The following is a 13,653-nucleotide window of genomic DNA, read 5'->3' as shown; positions in this document are numbered from 1 at the left end:
GTCATTGATAAGCTCTATCAACTGCCATAAGTCTCATATCTGTAAAAATTTCAGGAGCTCCGTCCCATCTATGCAAAGTTTGATTCTAGATTCTCAATTATCAGGCTTCCGATTCAATTTAAACAAAAAATTTCAAATGGTAAAGATTGAGCATGAAAATCTCTACAATTAATGTTTAGTAACTTTTTCACCTAAAATTGAAAATAAGCTCGAATTCGATAAAATGTGATTATCCAATTGCAAACTGTTAGCAACTGTTGATTCTATTAAATCATTCACTATGAAGAAATAGCAGACCTCGTGTGTCTCCAGCGTTATTACCCTGTCACCAGCTGGCTCAGATCTTGGAATAGTAGACTTGAGATACGTGTCAACTCTAGCGTCAGCAGTCAGGTGATCAATTTTTTTTCATAACAGCAAGGAAAGTTGTGTGAGTGCTCCACACCAGATTTTTTCTTTTCCGATCATTGTATTGTTTGTGATAACCTAATAAATAACTGTTTTTGACAGTAGTTGGGGGCACTAAAGCTTTGAAAAATCAAATAAAAAGGCGAACAAAATAGAATTGCACTGCGTTTATTTGGTGGGCGTGACAAAGTCTTTGATTTTGTCGATGATTCTCTCGAGTTTATCGGCCGATATGACAAGCACTCGCCGATATGGCTTGAGCACTCTGTCGTCCTCCATCCAGTCTCCACTCAGCGCAGAGTCGCTCTCGTTTCGAACACTGAACTCGAAGCGGCAATCTGCCTCCTGTCACAAACAAAACCAACACATTATTGTCATCCCTATTTTTCAGCTTTTCAAGTACCATGGGCCTTATCTATTTTGGAGACTCATGTATTCCAAAATACCACTTTACTGTAGTTAACTGTATTCTACTGCATTAACTATAGTTACTGTATTCTGTAATATATTCTACTTTTGTAGACTAACCGTTATTTTTAACCGTTATTAAACTCATTTTCCACTCCCTATCATTTGAATGATGTACTTATTGTAAGAATCTATACAAATAAAAATGAAGCCTCAATTTTGCACCGAATTTGATGATTTTTTTAGTTTTGTTCGTTATGTTCAGGACCAGGTTTATGGCCTATCAAATTTATAATCCGACTCAGCGTCTCCAGTGCGTCTTTTAACATGAAGAATTAATAATTGATTAACAAAATAATTTTGTTATATATTATATATATTATATATTATAACATCTTCATTATAAAATTTACTATGACATTATTGAAAAATATAATTGCTTGCTTAATAAAATACAATTGATTATTTTAAACGAGAATGAACAGTAAATATTACATCAATAAACCTGTACCAGCTACCGTCTATAGAAGGCAATGACATGACAGAGGATCGGCAACGTTGTTCTCCTATCTTTTTTCACTGCCATTATAACGTGAACCTCACAATAGCTAAACTAAGCTGGGTGTGTAATGACCTTTAGGGCATTCACCGATGACAATTGCTAGACATTTATTTTCTATTTCATTTATTATTTTGACCAGAACGAAAATGACGATTAGGCTAATTGAAAAATTTAAATTTTTTTCATCAAAAGCAATAATCTATTTTTTGTCTCAGCTTTTCAAGTGAGAAGTTTTCAAAAAACTTCTCAGTTTTTTTTTGAGCCTGTGGCTCAAAAAAAAGTGAGCTTCAAAATTTCGGATGGCCAAATCGTCTGCCCGGGGGGGGGGGGTAAATGTGGCGATCATCTGATATTTGCCACCTGTGATGTTTTCAACTGTTTGTTTATCACTTGTAACAGTTTATTTCAATATTTTGTTTAGTTTAGTTCAATTTTGTCATTCCAACATTAAAAATATTTAATCATTCATCTAGTTTCATTTAATCAATTTCAACATAGGAAATCAACAAATTAAATTCCTATAGGCCTTATCTTTTTTGGAGACACATGTATTCTAAAATACAATTTAACTGTATTCTACTGTATTATAGTTGGCCAAACGAAAATGGGTCCCTCAAGGTACACTGTTGCCACTTTGTACTAAGGGTGGCTAGTAAGAGAGAAAGTGAATGTGTGTGTGAGAGAGGGTGTGATAGTGAAGTATTGTTATTGTGGGGAGTATTGTTTGTCTTCTCTGTCCAAAGCCTGGATGAAGTGTGATGGGAATCAAATGAGAATTCATGCAAATTGAAAAATGCAGAGTGAAGTGGGCACTACAAGAATATTGACTGAAATAAATAAAATTACATCACTCCACTTCCAATTGATTATTATAAAAGTCTTCAAGTAACCTTTATGAGGTAATAGCTCAGTTTATAAATAGTTGCATTTATAAAGAAAAATCTAATCATCATATAAAATTGGATTTCTTGATGTCATGACTCAAGAAAGAGTTACATTATACATAATAATATTCTTTCCTTCATTCATGATGTTGAAGAATATAGCGGATGATGGGATGAGGTAACGGGGGATGTTATTGTTCTAACTTCAAAGAATGACACAATAGAACTTTTGAACCTGACGTGCTCAAAAGAATTTGTGACAGGTAGTGACGGAAAAGAGGAAGAGGGAAGGTATGAGAAGGAAAGAGCGATGTTCAGGGTGTAGAAATATAGTCAATGTATATAGACTGGTCGGGTGAGGGGTGGCCACCAGTGGCAACATTGCAGTGGCCTTGAGAGACCCATTTTCGCTTGGTCAACTATAACAATAGTTACTGTATTCTGTAATACTATTTTACTTTAGTAGAGGCTTTTGTTACTAACATAACACATTTCATTTGATCTTTACCGACTCTCGATGGATAATATACATCTTGTTAATAACAAGGAATTTTCTGTTAAAAACACGAGTTATCAACTTTTGTCAAGAGAAAAAACAAGTTGACAGCTTTTTATTAATAACTCATGTTATCAACTCCGGTGTAAACGCAACTTAACATGATGTTATTGACTTTTGTAATTAACATCAGTTGATAACAAAAATGTTGAAAACTTGTGTTATTAACTCCGGTGTAAACGCTGCTTAATAATTATTTTCAACTGTTATTAAACTCATTTTCCACTCCTTATCATTTTAATGATGTACTTATTGTAAGAATAAAGAATAAAATACAGTATATAATATATTATATTATACAGTATTTTAAAATGAATATTACTGTCATTTTTATTTACCTGATCAAACAGTTCTTCCTCGGGATTGGTCCATATAATTTCGGGCTCAGCGTTCTTGTTCTTGCCCTTCTTCTTTTTCTTCTTCTCAGTGGCGTCTTCTTTGTACAGTTTGCAAATGATGATGATGTAGGAGAAGTTGAAATTCAATTTCTTTTCCTTGGCTCTCTGTATTTCTTTCCTGCAAAAATAGTAGAGAAATCAGAAAAAGTTTAGCTGGGTTTTCGTTTGTGCGTAAATGCCGTCGTCGACCACGACAGGGAGAGAATCTCAGATTGGTTAGATTTCAATTTGTCTACATGACTTAAAGACTAGTAGTTCTGTGAACAGTAGACCTCGCGTTCAGTAAGTTACATTGACCTGTTGTTATGTTTTCTCAGAAATTAATAAATAATTTATCAATTTAAAATGTCTAGAAAAAATCCTAAATAATATAGAGCTTTCTGTCCTATCGTACCGTGACGTGTCGTCCGGAATGTGAGTGTGATCGCTGTTATCAGGTCTGGCTGCAACTGTATACAACGTTGATGGAAAGATACAATTTTCAAGATGTTCGATGTTTTTGAACGGGTAGTATTATAGTCAACTGTCTACTAACGTTGATGGAAAGATAAATTTTCAAGATGTTCGATGTTTTTGAACGGGTAGTATTATAGTCCACTAGACAGCTGATTTATATTATAGTCAACTGTCTACTAACGTTGATGAAAGATAAATTTTCAAGATGTTCGATGTTTTTGAACGGGTAGTATTACAGTCGACTAGACAGCTGATTTATGATGAATATTTCTATAGTCTGATTTTTACGGTAATATTGGCGTATGAAGGAGGCTCCTTTTTCCTTTTATAATATCCTTCAAATACAAAATTTCCAAAAGCGTTGTAATACGTCGACGCGCAATTTAAAAAGGAACATACCTATCAAATTTCATGAAAATCTATTAACCGCGTTTCGCTGTAAATACTTAACATAAGAACATATAAACATTTAAACATTAAGAGAAATGCCAACCGTCGACTTGAATCTTAGAACTTACTTCGCTCGGTCAATTATGTTCAATTATTATGTTTTAATGGGGCAGGTTGAGCTTATACTTTTAAATGACAATAATATGTTGATATTATAGGAATGTTTGACAAAATAATGAAAAGTTATTTGATCAGCTGTTTTAGCACACATTAAATTTGGGGAATATGAATGTCAACAATTATTCGACTGAGTCATTGTCAATATTGTAGAACCGTTCCATAATTGAATGAAAACACAATTGTTGTCAATTCTACACTCTTTTATTTAGTACACGACCAAGGTTCGTGACCACACCGGTCACATTTTCAAGTTGAAAGCTAACCTTTACCTTGACCTTTTAGCTTTAGTCAACTTGAAAATGTGACCAGTGTGGTCACGAACCTTGGTCGTGTACTAAATGAAACAGTGTAGAATTTGACAACATATTTTTGTGTTTTTATTCAATTATGTCAACAATGCTTGTCGTCGTCGACTGCGGAAATTTACGCAGAAACGAAAATGCACTTAACATTAGTAGACGAAATTCCGTTTATTGGAACTACAGTATAATATAAAAAGGAGTGTATGCTATAGTGAGGTCCACATTATAATGGCAGTATTTGATTAACATTGTGTTGCTATCCTTGTCTATCATTCGACAAAGCAGATAGCGCTATCCTTCTCTAGCTCCGCAATGTTGCCAGATCGTTTTTCAACAATGTAGAAATATAATTAATTAACAAAATATTTGATTTATGATGAATAATTCAATAGTCTGATTTTTACTCTAATATTGGCGTATGAAGGAGGCTCCTTTTTCCTTTTATATTATCCTTGAAATGCAAAATTTCCAAAATCCTTGTATATACGTCGACGCGCAATTAAAAAAGGAACATACCTGTCAAATTTCATGAAAATCTATTACCGCGTTTCGCCGTAAATGCGCAACATATAAACATTTCAACATTCAAACATTTAAACATTAAGAGAAATGCCAAACCGTCGACTTGAATCTTAGACCTCACTTGCACGTCACAAGTCAATAATAATATATTGTATGAATGCAATGATGCACTTTTGTACAATGATTCAACTTTGGCGCTCATAAAGAGTTCAAAAGCGTCGGACAAACGAACAAATTATTATGAATCTAATTGGAAATTTCCTTCTCTTTCAAAACATATCCTGAGAATTATATTTCTGACATAGTTTTCTATGGTGAGAAAGTGGATCCCAGTGAGATTCATTGTTGTTTAAAAGCTCTTTAATTCTTTTATTCTTCTCAATAATGAATGAAGTCGTCTCCTTCCTCACGGTAGCGCCTCAAAAATTGTTCACAGCATTCAAATCGACGCTGTTTATTCTCGTCTGTCAGACGGCATGGCACACATCACCCATCGAGCACAGATTTTATGGTGTCCCAACTGTTCAATAATGAAGCCGACACGCTCCTTGGATATTCCAACTTGTTTTGCGATATGCTGTTAAGTGTTGATTCGCCAGTCATTTTGAATCAGGCCATCAACAATTTTACGATGATTATCGTCTGCGACAGTGATTGGACGTCCGCTGCGTGTTTCGTCACCAATTGAGACTTTTCCAGTTTGGCAATCTCGAAATTTTATAACTCATCGATGCATGGTAGATCTATCAACAGTATCGTCACAATAAACAGCCTTTGAACGATGATTAATCTCACTAGGATTCACTTCCTCAGCAGTTAAAAATTCAATAACAGCGCGTTGTTTAATTCGTGTTAACCTTCCGGCAGTCGCGCTGTTGTAAAAAGTACAATAGTGTCAGTTTTTTGCTGCACAAAACTATTGAATGGAGTGGTGTCGGTGAATGAGTCTCCTATGCATTCCAAAACTTTCTCCCCATCACTCCACTGTAAGACTGAAAACAAGTTGATTGTGAATCCTCTTGATTTCAATCGGGATGTTATTAAAACACTTGGGGCCAAGAAATACAAACGATTTCTGGAAACAAGTGGTATATGATTTGGGAAGTATCAGTAAATCAGCTGTCACTCTCCTAGTTTGATAACTGGGGACATCCCTGACCACCGTTTCTAGACATTACATAGAACATATACAGGACCTTGATCTAAGAGGCAAACATCCAAGACACTGAAATAGAGGAAAAGAATGTTCATATCTACCCTTTCTTTTTATAGCACGGACTAACGATTTCTACAAGCATGTGTGCATTACTTATAAGCCTTCCCTTCGTAGGAACAAGCGCGGTTGCCAAGTAGACAAAACAGGCTCAGTCGGTGCAGTTCTTCCAGAGAGATGATATTTTTACTTTCCTTGCCCTATTACCATAGGTAAGGAGAGTATTACTTTCCGAAAAAAATTAAGGTACCCCAATTTCTAAATTTCTATACGTTTCTAATTTTGAAATTTCTAAATATCTGTATGTCTGTATGTGTATGTGCGTCTGTGTACACGATAATATCTCCCAATTACGGAATAACTTGAAATTCGGAACTTAAGGTCCTTACACTATAAGGATCCGACACGAACAATTTCGATCAAATGCAATACAAGATGGCGGCTAAAATGGCGAAAATGTTGTCAAAAACAGGGTTTTTCGCGATTTTCTCGAAAACGGCTCCAACGATTTTGATCAAACTTATACCTAAAAATAGTCATTGATAAGCTCTATCAACTGCCACAAGTCAGATATCTGTAAAAATTTCAGGAGCTCCGCCCCATCTATGCAGTTTGATTTTAGGTTCCCAATTATCGGGCTTTAGATACAATTTAACAAAAAATTTCAAGTGGAAAAGATTGAGCATGAAAATATCTACAATTAATGTCTAGTAACATTTTCACCGAAAATTGAAAATAAGCTCGAAATTCGAGATAATGTGATTATTCAATTGCAAACTGTTGGCAACTGTTGATTCTATTGAATCATTCACTATGAAGAGATAGCAGACTTCGTGTCTCCAGCGTTATTGTCCTGTCACCAGCTTGAATAGTAGACTTGGGATATGGATCTTGGAATAGTAGACTTGAGATGCGCGTGAACTCTAGTGTCAGGTGATGAATTTTCATAACGGCAAGGAAGTTGTGTGAATGCGCCACACCAGATTTTTAATATCTACTTACACTAGGCTCTCGAGGAGCGGCACAGCGATCTGCGCGGGGAAGTTGATGAACCGTTCGTTGATGAGCAGACCGACTGTGTTGTGTCGGACAGCATGGCGCGCACATACGCGTTGCTCTGATCAGTGCCGTGTTCCGCGCACATCTCACGCAGCAGGGTGCGCAACTGATCCACGCACTCGTAGTGCTGCAACACAACAATCAAGCAATCAATCAATCTGTCATAAAATTGTAATCTATCAATCAATCATCGGTTTTTATATGTCAAGTTTCCTTCAATTCAAGTTTTCTTCCATAAGTGTAAACAATCCTTAAATTTATGAGTAGAATAGAATAGAATAATGATTTATTGACATAAACAAAACAATACACACTTTTCAAATATAAATTAAATCATAAGCTTGGCTTCTAAGCCGTCAGCTGAAGATGGAGTTTCATAATTATTTAGTTATGCATATATTAGTGACTATAGTAGTATTTTAAGTTATACAGTTAAAACAAAATTTCATCAGAATTTAATAGAAGAAACATATTATGAGACTAAAACTATGATTAATATTAAATTTAGAGAAAAGCTCAAAACAAAGCACAATGCGAATGATCAATTATTGAAATTATCTACTAAAAACCATCGGTATTTCCATGCGTCCCTACAATATAATGCTAAGTTCTTCCAATTTTTGCCATTCATAAAGTCCTTGAATTTATAAATTTATGAGTATATTATTTGAGTAGGTAAGTTGTGCCATAGAAAAACACCTATAGTGAGGAATGACAGTGTTTGATTCAATTTTTCAATTCAAAAGTTTTTTATTTCATAAGTTATACAAGCGAAACCGTGGTACAGCATAAAAATAAGAATACATTTTACAATACACTTTCAGCACCACAGAAATGACAGCAGATATACAAATATATAATATATTGAGAAATATAGCAGAGGTATTACTGCCTGTGTGCGAGAATGAGTCTAAGGTAGGAATCGGCATATATATATACTTTTTTTCAGTACTTGCATGGATTGGTTAAACTTGTTGACATTTTAAATAATAATAATGACACTACACCCCCCCCCCACTAAGAAGGAACTACATTTCTCCCCCCTATCGGTATGCCACCCCCTAGAAATCCAAGAAATCCTTTCCCGCCCCCCGATAACTATAGTGAGGTCCACGTTATAATGGCAGTGGATAAAGATAGAAGAATAGAGATGCCGATTCTCTGCATTAATCAATTATATTTCTACACTGTAAAAAAAGACAAGGATAGCAAAACCAAAGTTGATCAAATACTGTCATTATAACGTGGACCTCACTATAGCAAGGTATTGCTATCCTTGTCTATCATTCAACAAAGCGGATAGCGCTCTCTTTCTTGCTTTGCTTTGTTGCCAGATCGTCCTTTAACAATGTGGAATTAATAATTAATTAACAAAATATTTAATCTTAGATATGAAAATTCATTATGAAATTATTGAAGAATATAATTGATTATTTTAAACGATGAACAGTTAATATTACATTAATAAACCTCTATCAGCTACCGTCCATAGAAGGCATTGACAAGACAGAGGATCGGCAACGTTTTTCTCCTATCATTATCCACTGCCATTATAACTTGGGCCTCACTATATGACGTTGATTTTCCAAATTTCAAGCTCATTTCTTGTTAACTCAAGCCGATTACTTTCGACTACTGTCTACTATTACTGATTTGTTGGGAGTGTGAGAGTGTAAGAACGGCACAGTATGAGAGACTACCAGCGTCACATGGCTTTACGAAAAACAACTACACTTGGACTAGGGTGTGGCTCGTTGGAGTAGGCCTAAGTGATAACGCGCTGATCTAACTATCAACAGAACCCGACGGTTCGAATCTCGACCGGGACAAATGTTTTTGACCACAGCACAATCACATAATACGGCAACCCCGTCTTTCGGAAGAGATTATATTCCGTCGGTCCCGACTACCTAAAAAGTAGTCGTCATCTCTCATCATCATCTCTCTCACTCATTACCCACGCACAAGTCTAAGTGCTTATGTGGGCAACACCCTCAGTATTATTATTATCTATCAGGTTGAGTTAACATTAAAATTTGTTTAAAATATGACCTATACTGAATGAAAAAGAACACATCAGAGATTGGAATGAACAAAATTGGGAATCTAACTTTGCAGAACATTTGATAACAAATAATCACAAGTTCACAGTTGAGGAGAATGTTGAGTTTCTGCATGTTAATAACAAAGGCAGATCTTGAATATTCTAGAGGCTTTAGAAATAACAAGAGTAATTAAGGAAAATTCCCAGTATAGTTTAAATGACCAGATTCATTTCAACCAATACAACACTACGAATTTAGTTTTATTGACGAGCGAAGTGAGGTCTAAGATTCAAGTCGACGGTTTGGCATTTCTCTTAATGTTCAAATGTTTGAGTGCTTATATGTTGCGCATTTACGGCGAAACGCGGTAATAGATTTTCATGAAATTTGACAGATATGTTCCTTTTTTAATTGCGCGTCGACGTATAACAAGGTTTTTGGAAATTTTGCATTTCAAGGATAATATAAAAGGAAAAGGAGCCTCCTTCATACGCCAATATTAGAGTAAAAATCAGACTATAGAATTATTCATCATAAATCAGCTGACAAGTGATTACACAGATGTGTGGAGAAGCCTGTCTATTGCTGTATTTCCTTGAGGTCTATAGTTCCAATTAGGTACTTGTGGATGAGAATACTGCGTGAGGTCTACTGTACACAGAACTACTAGTCATAACATTGTAAGCATACATTAGTCAATAGTTCTACCATTTACTATTATTTTATTATCTTTCACTTGTTTTCTTGGGTCTTATTTTGTACTGAAAGTAAATTTTGTTATCATGGCAATTCTGTTGCTTAAGCCGCCATCTTGTCACACCGTCGAGTGGGAGGAGGACTGTCTAGCTGGGCCAATGGCAGGCGTTCATGCCCTTGACCAATAGCAGTACTCGCCTACTAGTATAAATTCTGCTGCTCTCGTATTTAGTTTTAGTTTATTAGAGATTGACAATGGTGTAATAACCGAAACCGGTCTTTCCAAGTATCAATAAATCTGTGGTTTTTTGACAATTTCTTAGTCTTTTTCATTCAATATGAATAATTACCACAATATCAACTTCTCAACTACACAAAAAGTGAATGACCTATACCATGGGATATCTTCTTATACTATCTTTTCTCATTGGTTGTGATGAATCAAGTTAAGGTGTAGTGTGCGTGTATATCTGGTGAGTGTGTGTGTGTGTTAATCTTTCATTGATGAGTACTTACTTGTTTGTCGGTTATGTTAATGATTGACGTAACTCCATAGACATCATTGGGATCAACTTCGTCATCATCATCTCCACTATCCTCGTCAATCTCGCTTTGCTGAAAATTAAAATTAAAAAATTTTTGAATTAATAAAAAAGTGATTTTAAATGTTTTGTTTTGCTATCGAACACATATATCTATAAAATATATCCTAAACGAGCAATTCTGTTTATATGTTTGTATTTCACCGGATCTCGAAAACGGCTCTAATGATTCTCACGAAATTCAGAACATAGTAGGTTTATAATATAAAAATTCGATTGCACTAGGTCTCATCCCTGGGAAAACTCGCTGAAGGACATTAAAAGGATAATTATACTCATCCTAGGAAAAACAGCTGATAATATTATCTCGTCGTCTGTTGATGATGGAAGTGAGTGAGCGAGTTCATGTGTGTGGGACTGTGTCAAAATTATGACTCAACTGTTGAACTTTTGTAATCATTCAATCAGGTACTTAGTGCCGGTTGCAAAAAGCCGGGTTATTTTCAATCCTGATTAATTCAGTAGAACCATCTTTTTGAATGGTCTTCTCTGATTTAGTTCACATGATATTAATAAGGATTAAAATTTAAACGGCTTTTGTGCAACCGGCCTTTGTGAGGGAGATTTTTGCATTTCTCTGGGAATTAATCTCAATTTACTGTGATTAGATAGAACATTTCTGTATGAACTTTGAATGTATTATAATCTTCTTCGTAATACATTTTTTTTGCTTTTGTTCTTCAGAGCGAAGCTCGGTCCCCGATATTGTCTATATTATGTATTGAATATAAGATTAGTAAAATAGTGTTACGGAATTTGACGGCTGATTGTTTTAATATTTTTTTTTTTCATCAAGGATCACAAATATCACCACTTTAAAGGATAGAAGTGCAAGTTTCACCCACTGCCAACCTGCCTACTCGTCTATTTATCTATATTTATTTATTCGATGATACACGAAACACAAGTCATTGAAATGGTTGGGGAAGAACCGACAGGCACAGCCCAAAACTGTTCCTTCCCCGAATTTTGATTCATATACACCAGCCAAAAAATTAGGATATGTTTCATTCACTTTTTCATTCTCAGTGCAAACACTTGAAAACAAGAAATTTCAGATTTAGATTGCTTAAGGCTGCGCAAGGCTAAAAATAAACTTTCTAAGTTTTTCCCTAAACTTTTCCAGTTTTTCGATTTGGATATCATCAAAACGGCAAAAGGGCCAGGGAATTGTCCATGTTTCTATCAATATCCTGATCAGGGTCATCAATAGTTATTATTTTACATTTTTTCAAGTGATAGCGAGTGTAATTTTGTTCTAAGGCTGTGCAAAGGCTGAAATAAACTTTCTACTCGAATAAGCTATAAAAATGAAAAAGTTTTCTCAGGAAAAAATTTTTTCTGATCATTACTTTTTGAGATATGAGCGCCTAAAGTTCAAATTTCGGGACAGAACAGTTCAAATTCGGTAAGAGATAAATCCATGAGATTCAGAGGATAAACCATCCTATAAATCTCATGGATTTATATCGTACCGAATTTGAAATGTTCTGTCTCAAAAATTTAAGTATAGCAGTATGCAGTGGATAATTAAAATAACATGAGTTATATATATATGAAAAAGTAATTCTATAACAGGTTATATTGGTGGGATGGGTGAGGGATGGTTGTCCTGTGATCGTTCTAGGGCCGGACAGTTCCAGTCATTTGTCCCAAAAGATGTTTTTCTTAAAGTCGAGCTTCATCCTCTCCTCTCCGAGGAGAGAGGCGTGGAGTGGAGAGGAGTGAGAAGGAAGGCGCACGAAAGAGAAAGATGGAGGGCTCTCGTAAACCTCAACACCTAACGGTAAAAGAGGATTGACTAAGTAAGTACATTCAGATAGATTACTAAGGACTAAAATTACTAGGACTAGGGTGATTCGTTGGAGTAAACCTAAGTGATAATGCGCCGGTCTAATAATCAAGAGAACCAGAGTTCGAATCTCTACCGGGGCAAATGTTTTTGACCACAGCACAATCACATAGATACGGCCACCCCGTCTTTCGGAGGAGCCGATAAGACGCGGTCCCGTCCCTTCCTAAAAGTATCGTCATCTCTCATCATCATCCCTCTCATACCCACGCACAGAGCTTATGTGGGCATCACCCTCAATATATATTATTATAATCTCCGGTTTACCTTGATCAAGCTGTCAGCACAAAATATCATTACCTCATATGAGAGGCTTTTGTTCTATTTAGAATGTCAAGCTTTATTATTATTACCTTGATCACGCTACCGATGTAATTCTGCTCTATGATCAGGTTCGTAAGATCGGAGAGGTTGACATGGGCTTTCAAGAAGAGTTGATGCAACAGTTGTCGAATTCCATGGAAGTCAGAGTCGATAGGATTACGACCTTCGAAGTCCACTTGGATTTCTGCAAATGAAATTTGAATCTAATAACGTAATAATAGAGTGAGCATGGTTAGTGTGAATGTGTGAGTGATTGGTTGCTAATTTTTCTTTCTTTCTTCTTTTTCTATTTTTCTACTTCTCTATAAATTCATAAATTATTAGTTATTCATTCCTGCTCGCAGACGTAGAGTTTGTACTCTCAGCAAGCAGTATTTTTCTATCCAAATTCACAAATTAGTCCTGGTTTAGCATGTTCGAATTCTTGTCTGATGTTATTGTTTAATAAATTAGACTTTTATGTACTTTATAAATTATTAACTTATTACTCTAATATTGTTAAGCTGTATTATTTTTTCTCATTATTTGTAAATATTGTGAATTGGATTGAATAAAATTTGAATTTGAAATTTGAAAAATGAAAAAGTGGAATAAAAATGTGCAAGCTTCAAAATCATAGGTAACAGGAATAAAGAGACATCATCGTTGGGATAAAAGTTTAGGCTATATGGGATGTCAACATGAGTAGGCTTTTAAATATTGAGAAAGTGGTAACATAAACAAAAAATAGTATAAGTATCCCATGGTATAGGTCGTAATGTTCCAAATTTCAAACCAATTTTCAATTTTTCAAGTT

General features: G+C 35.2%; 1 protein-coding gene across 1 annotated transcript; it reads right to left on the bottom strand.

Annotated features, from left to right (window-relative positions):
* Positions 1-561: 561 nt before the first annotated feature.
* LOC120348956 (protein BCCIP homolog) lies at positions 562-13,041 on the bottom strand (the record flags this gene model as incomplete). Its single annotated transcript, XM_039445261.1, is given in 6 exon segments — positions 562-753; positions 3,157-3,334; positions 7,282-7,363; positions 7,366-7,465; positions 10,596-10,694; positions 12,887-13,041. Coding segments are annotated over 6 exon segments (791 nt in total), but the record flags the coding sequence as incomplete, so codon positions are not given.
* Positions 13,042-13,653: the final 612 nt, after the last annotated feature.

This window comes from Nilaparvata lugens, unplaced genomic scaffold (assembly GCF_014356525.2).
Source record: "Nilaparvata lugens isolate BPH unplaced genomic scaffold, ASM1435652v1 scaffold6508, whole genome shotgun sequence".
NCBI lineage: Eukaryota > Metazoa > Arthropoda > Insecta > Hemiptera > Delphacidae > Nilaparvata > Nilaparvata lugens.
The sequence above is the reverse complement of the archived record's forward strand: the minus strand, read 5'-3'. Positions and strand labels throughout refer to the sequence as shown.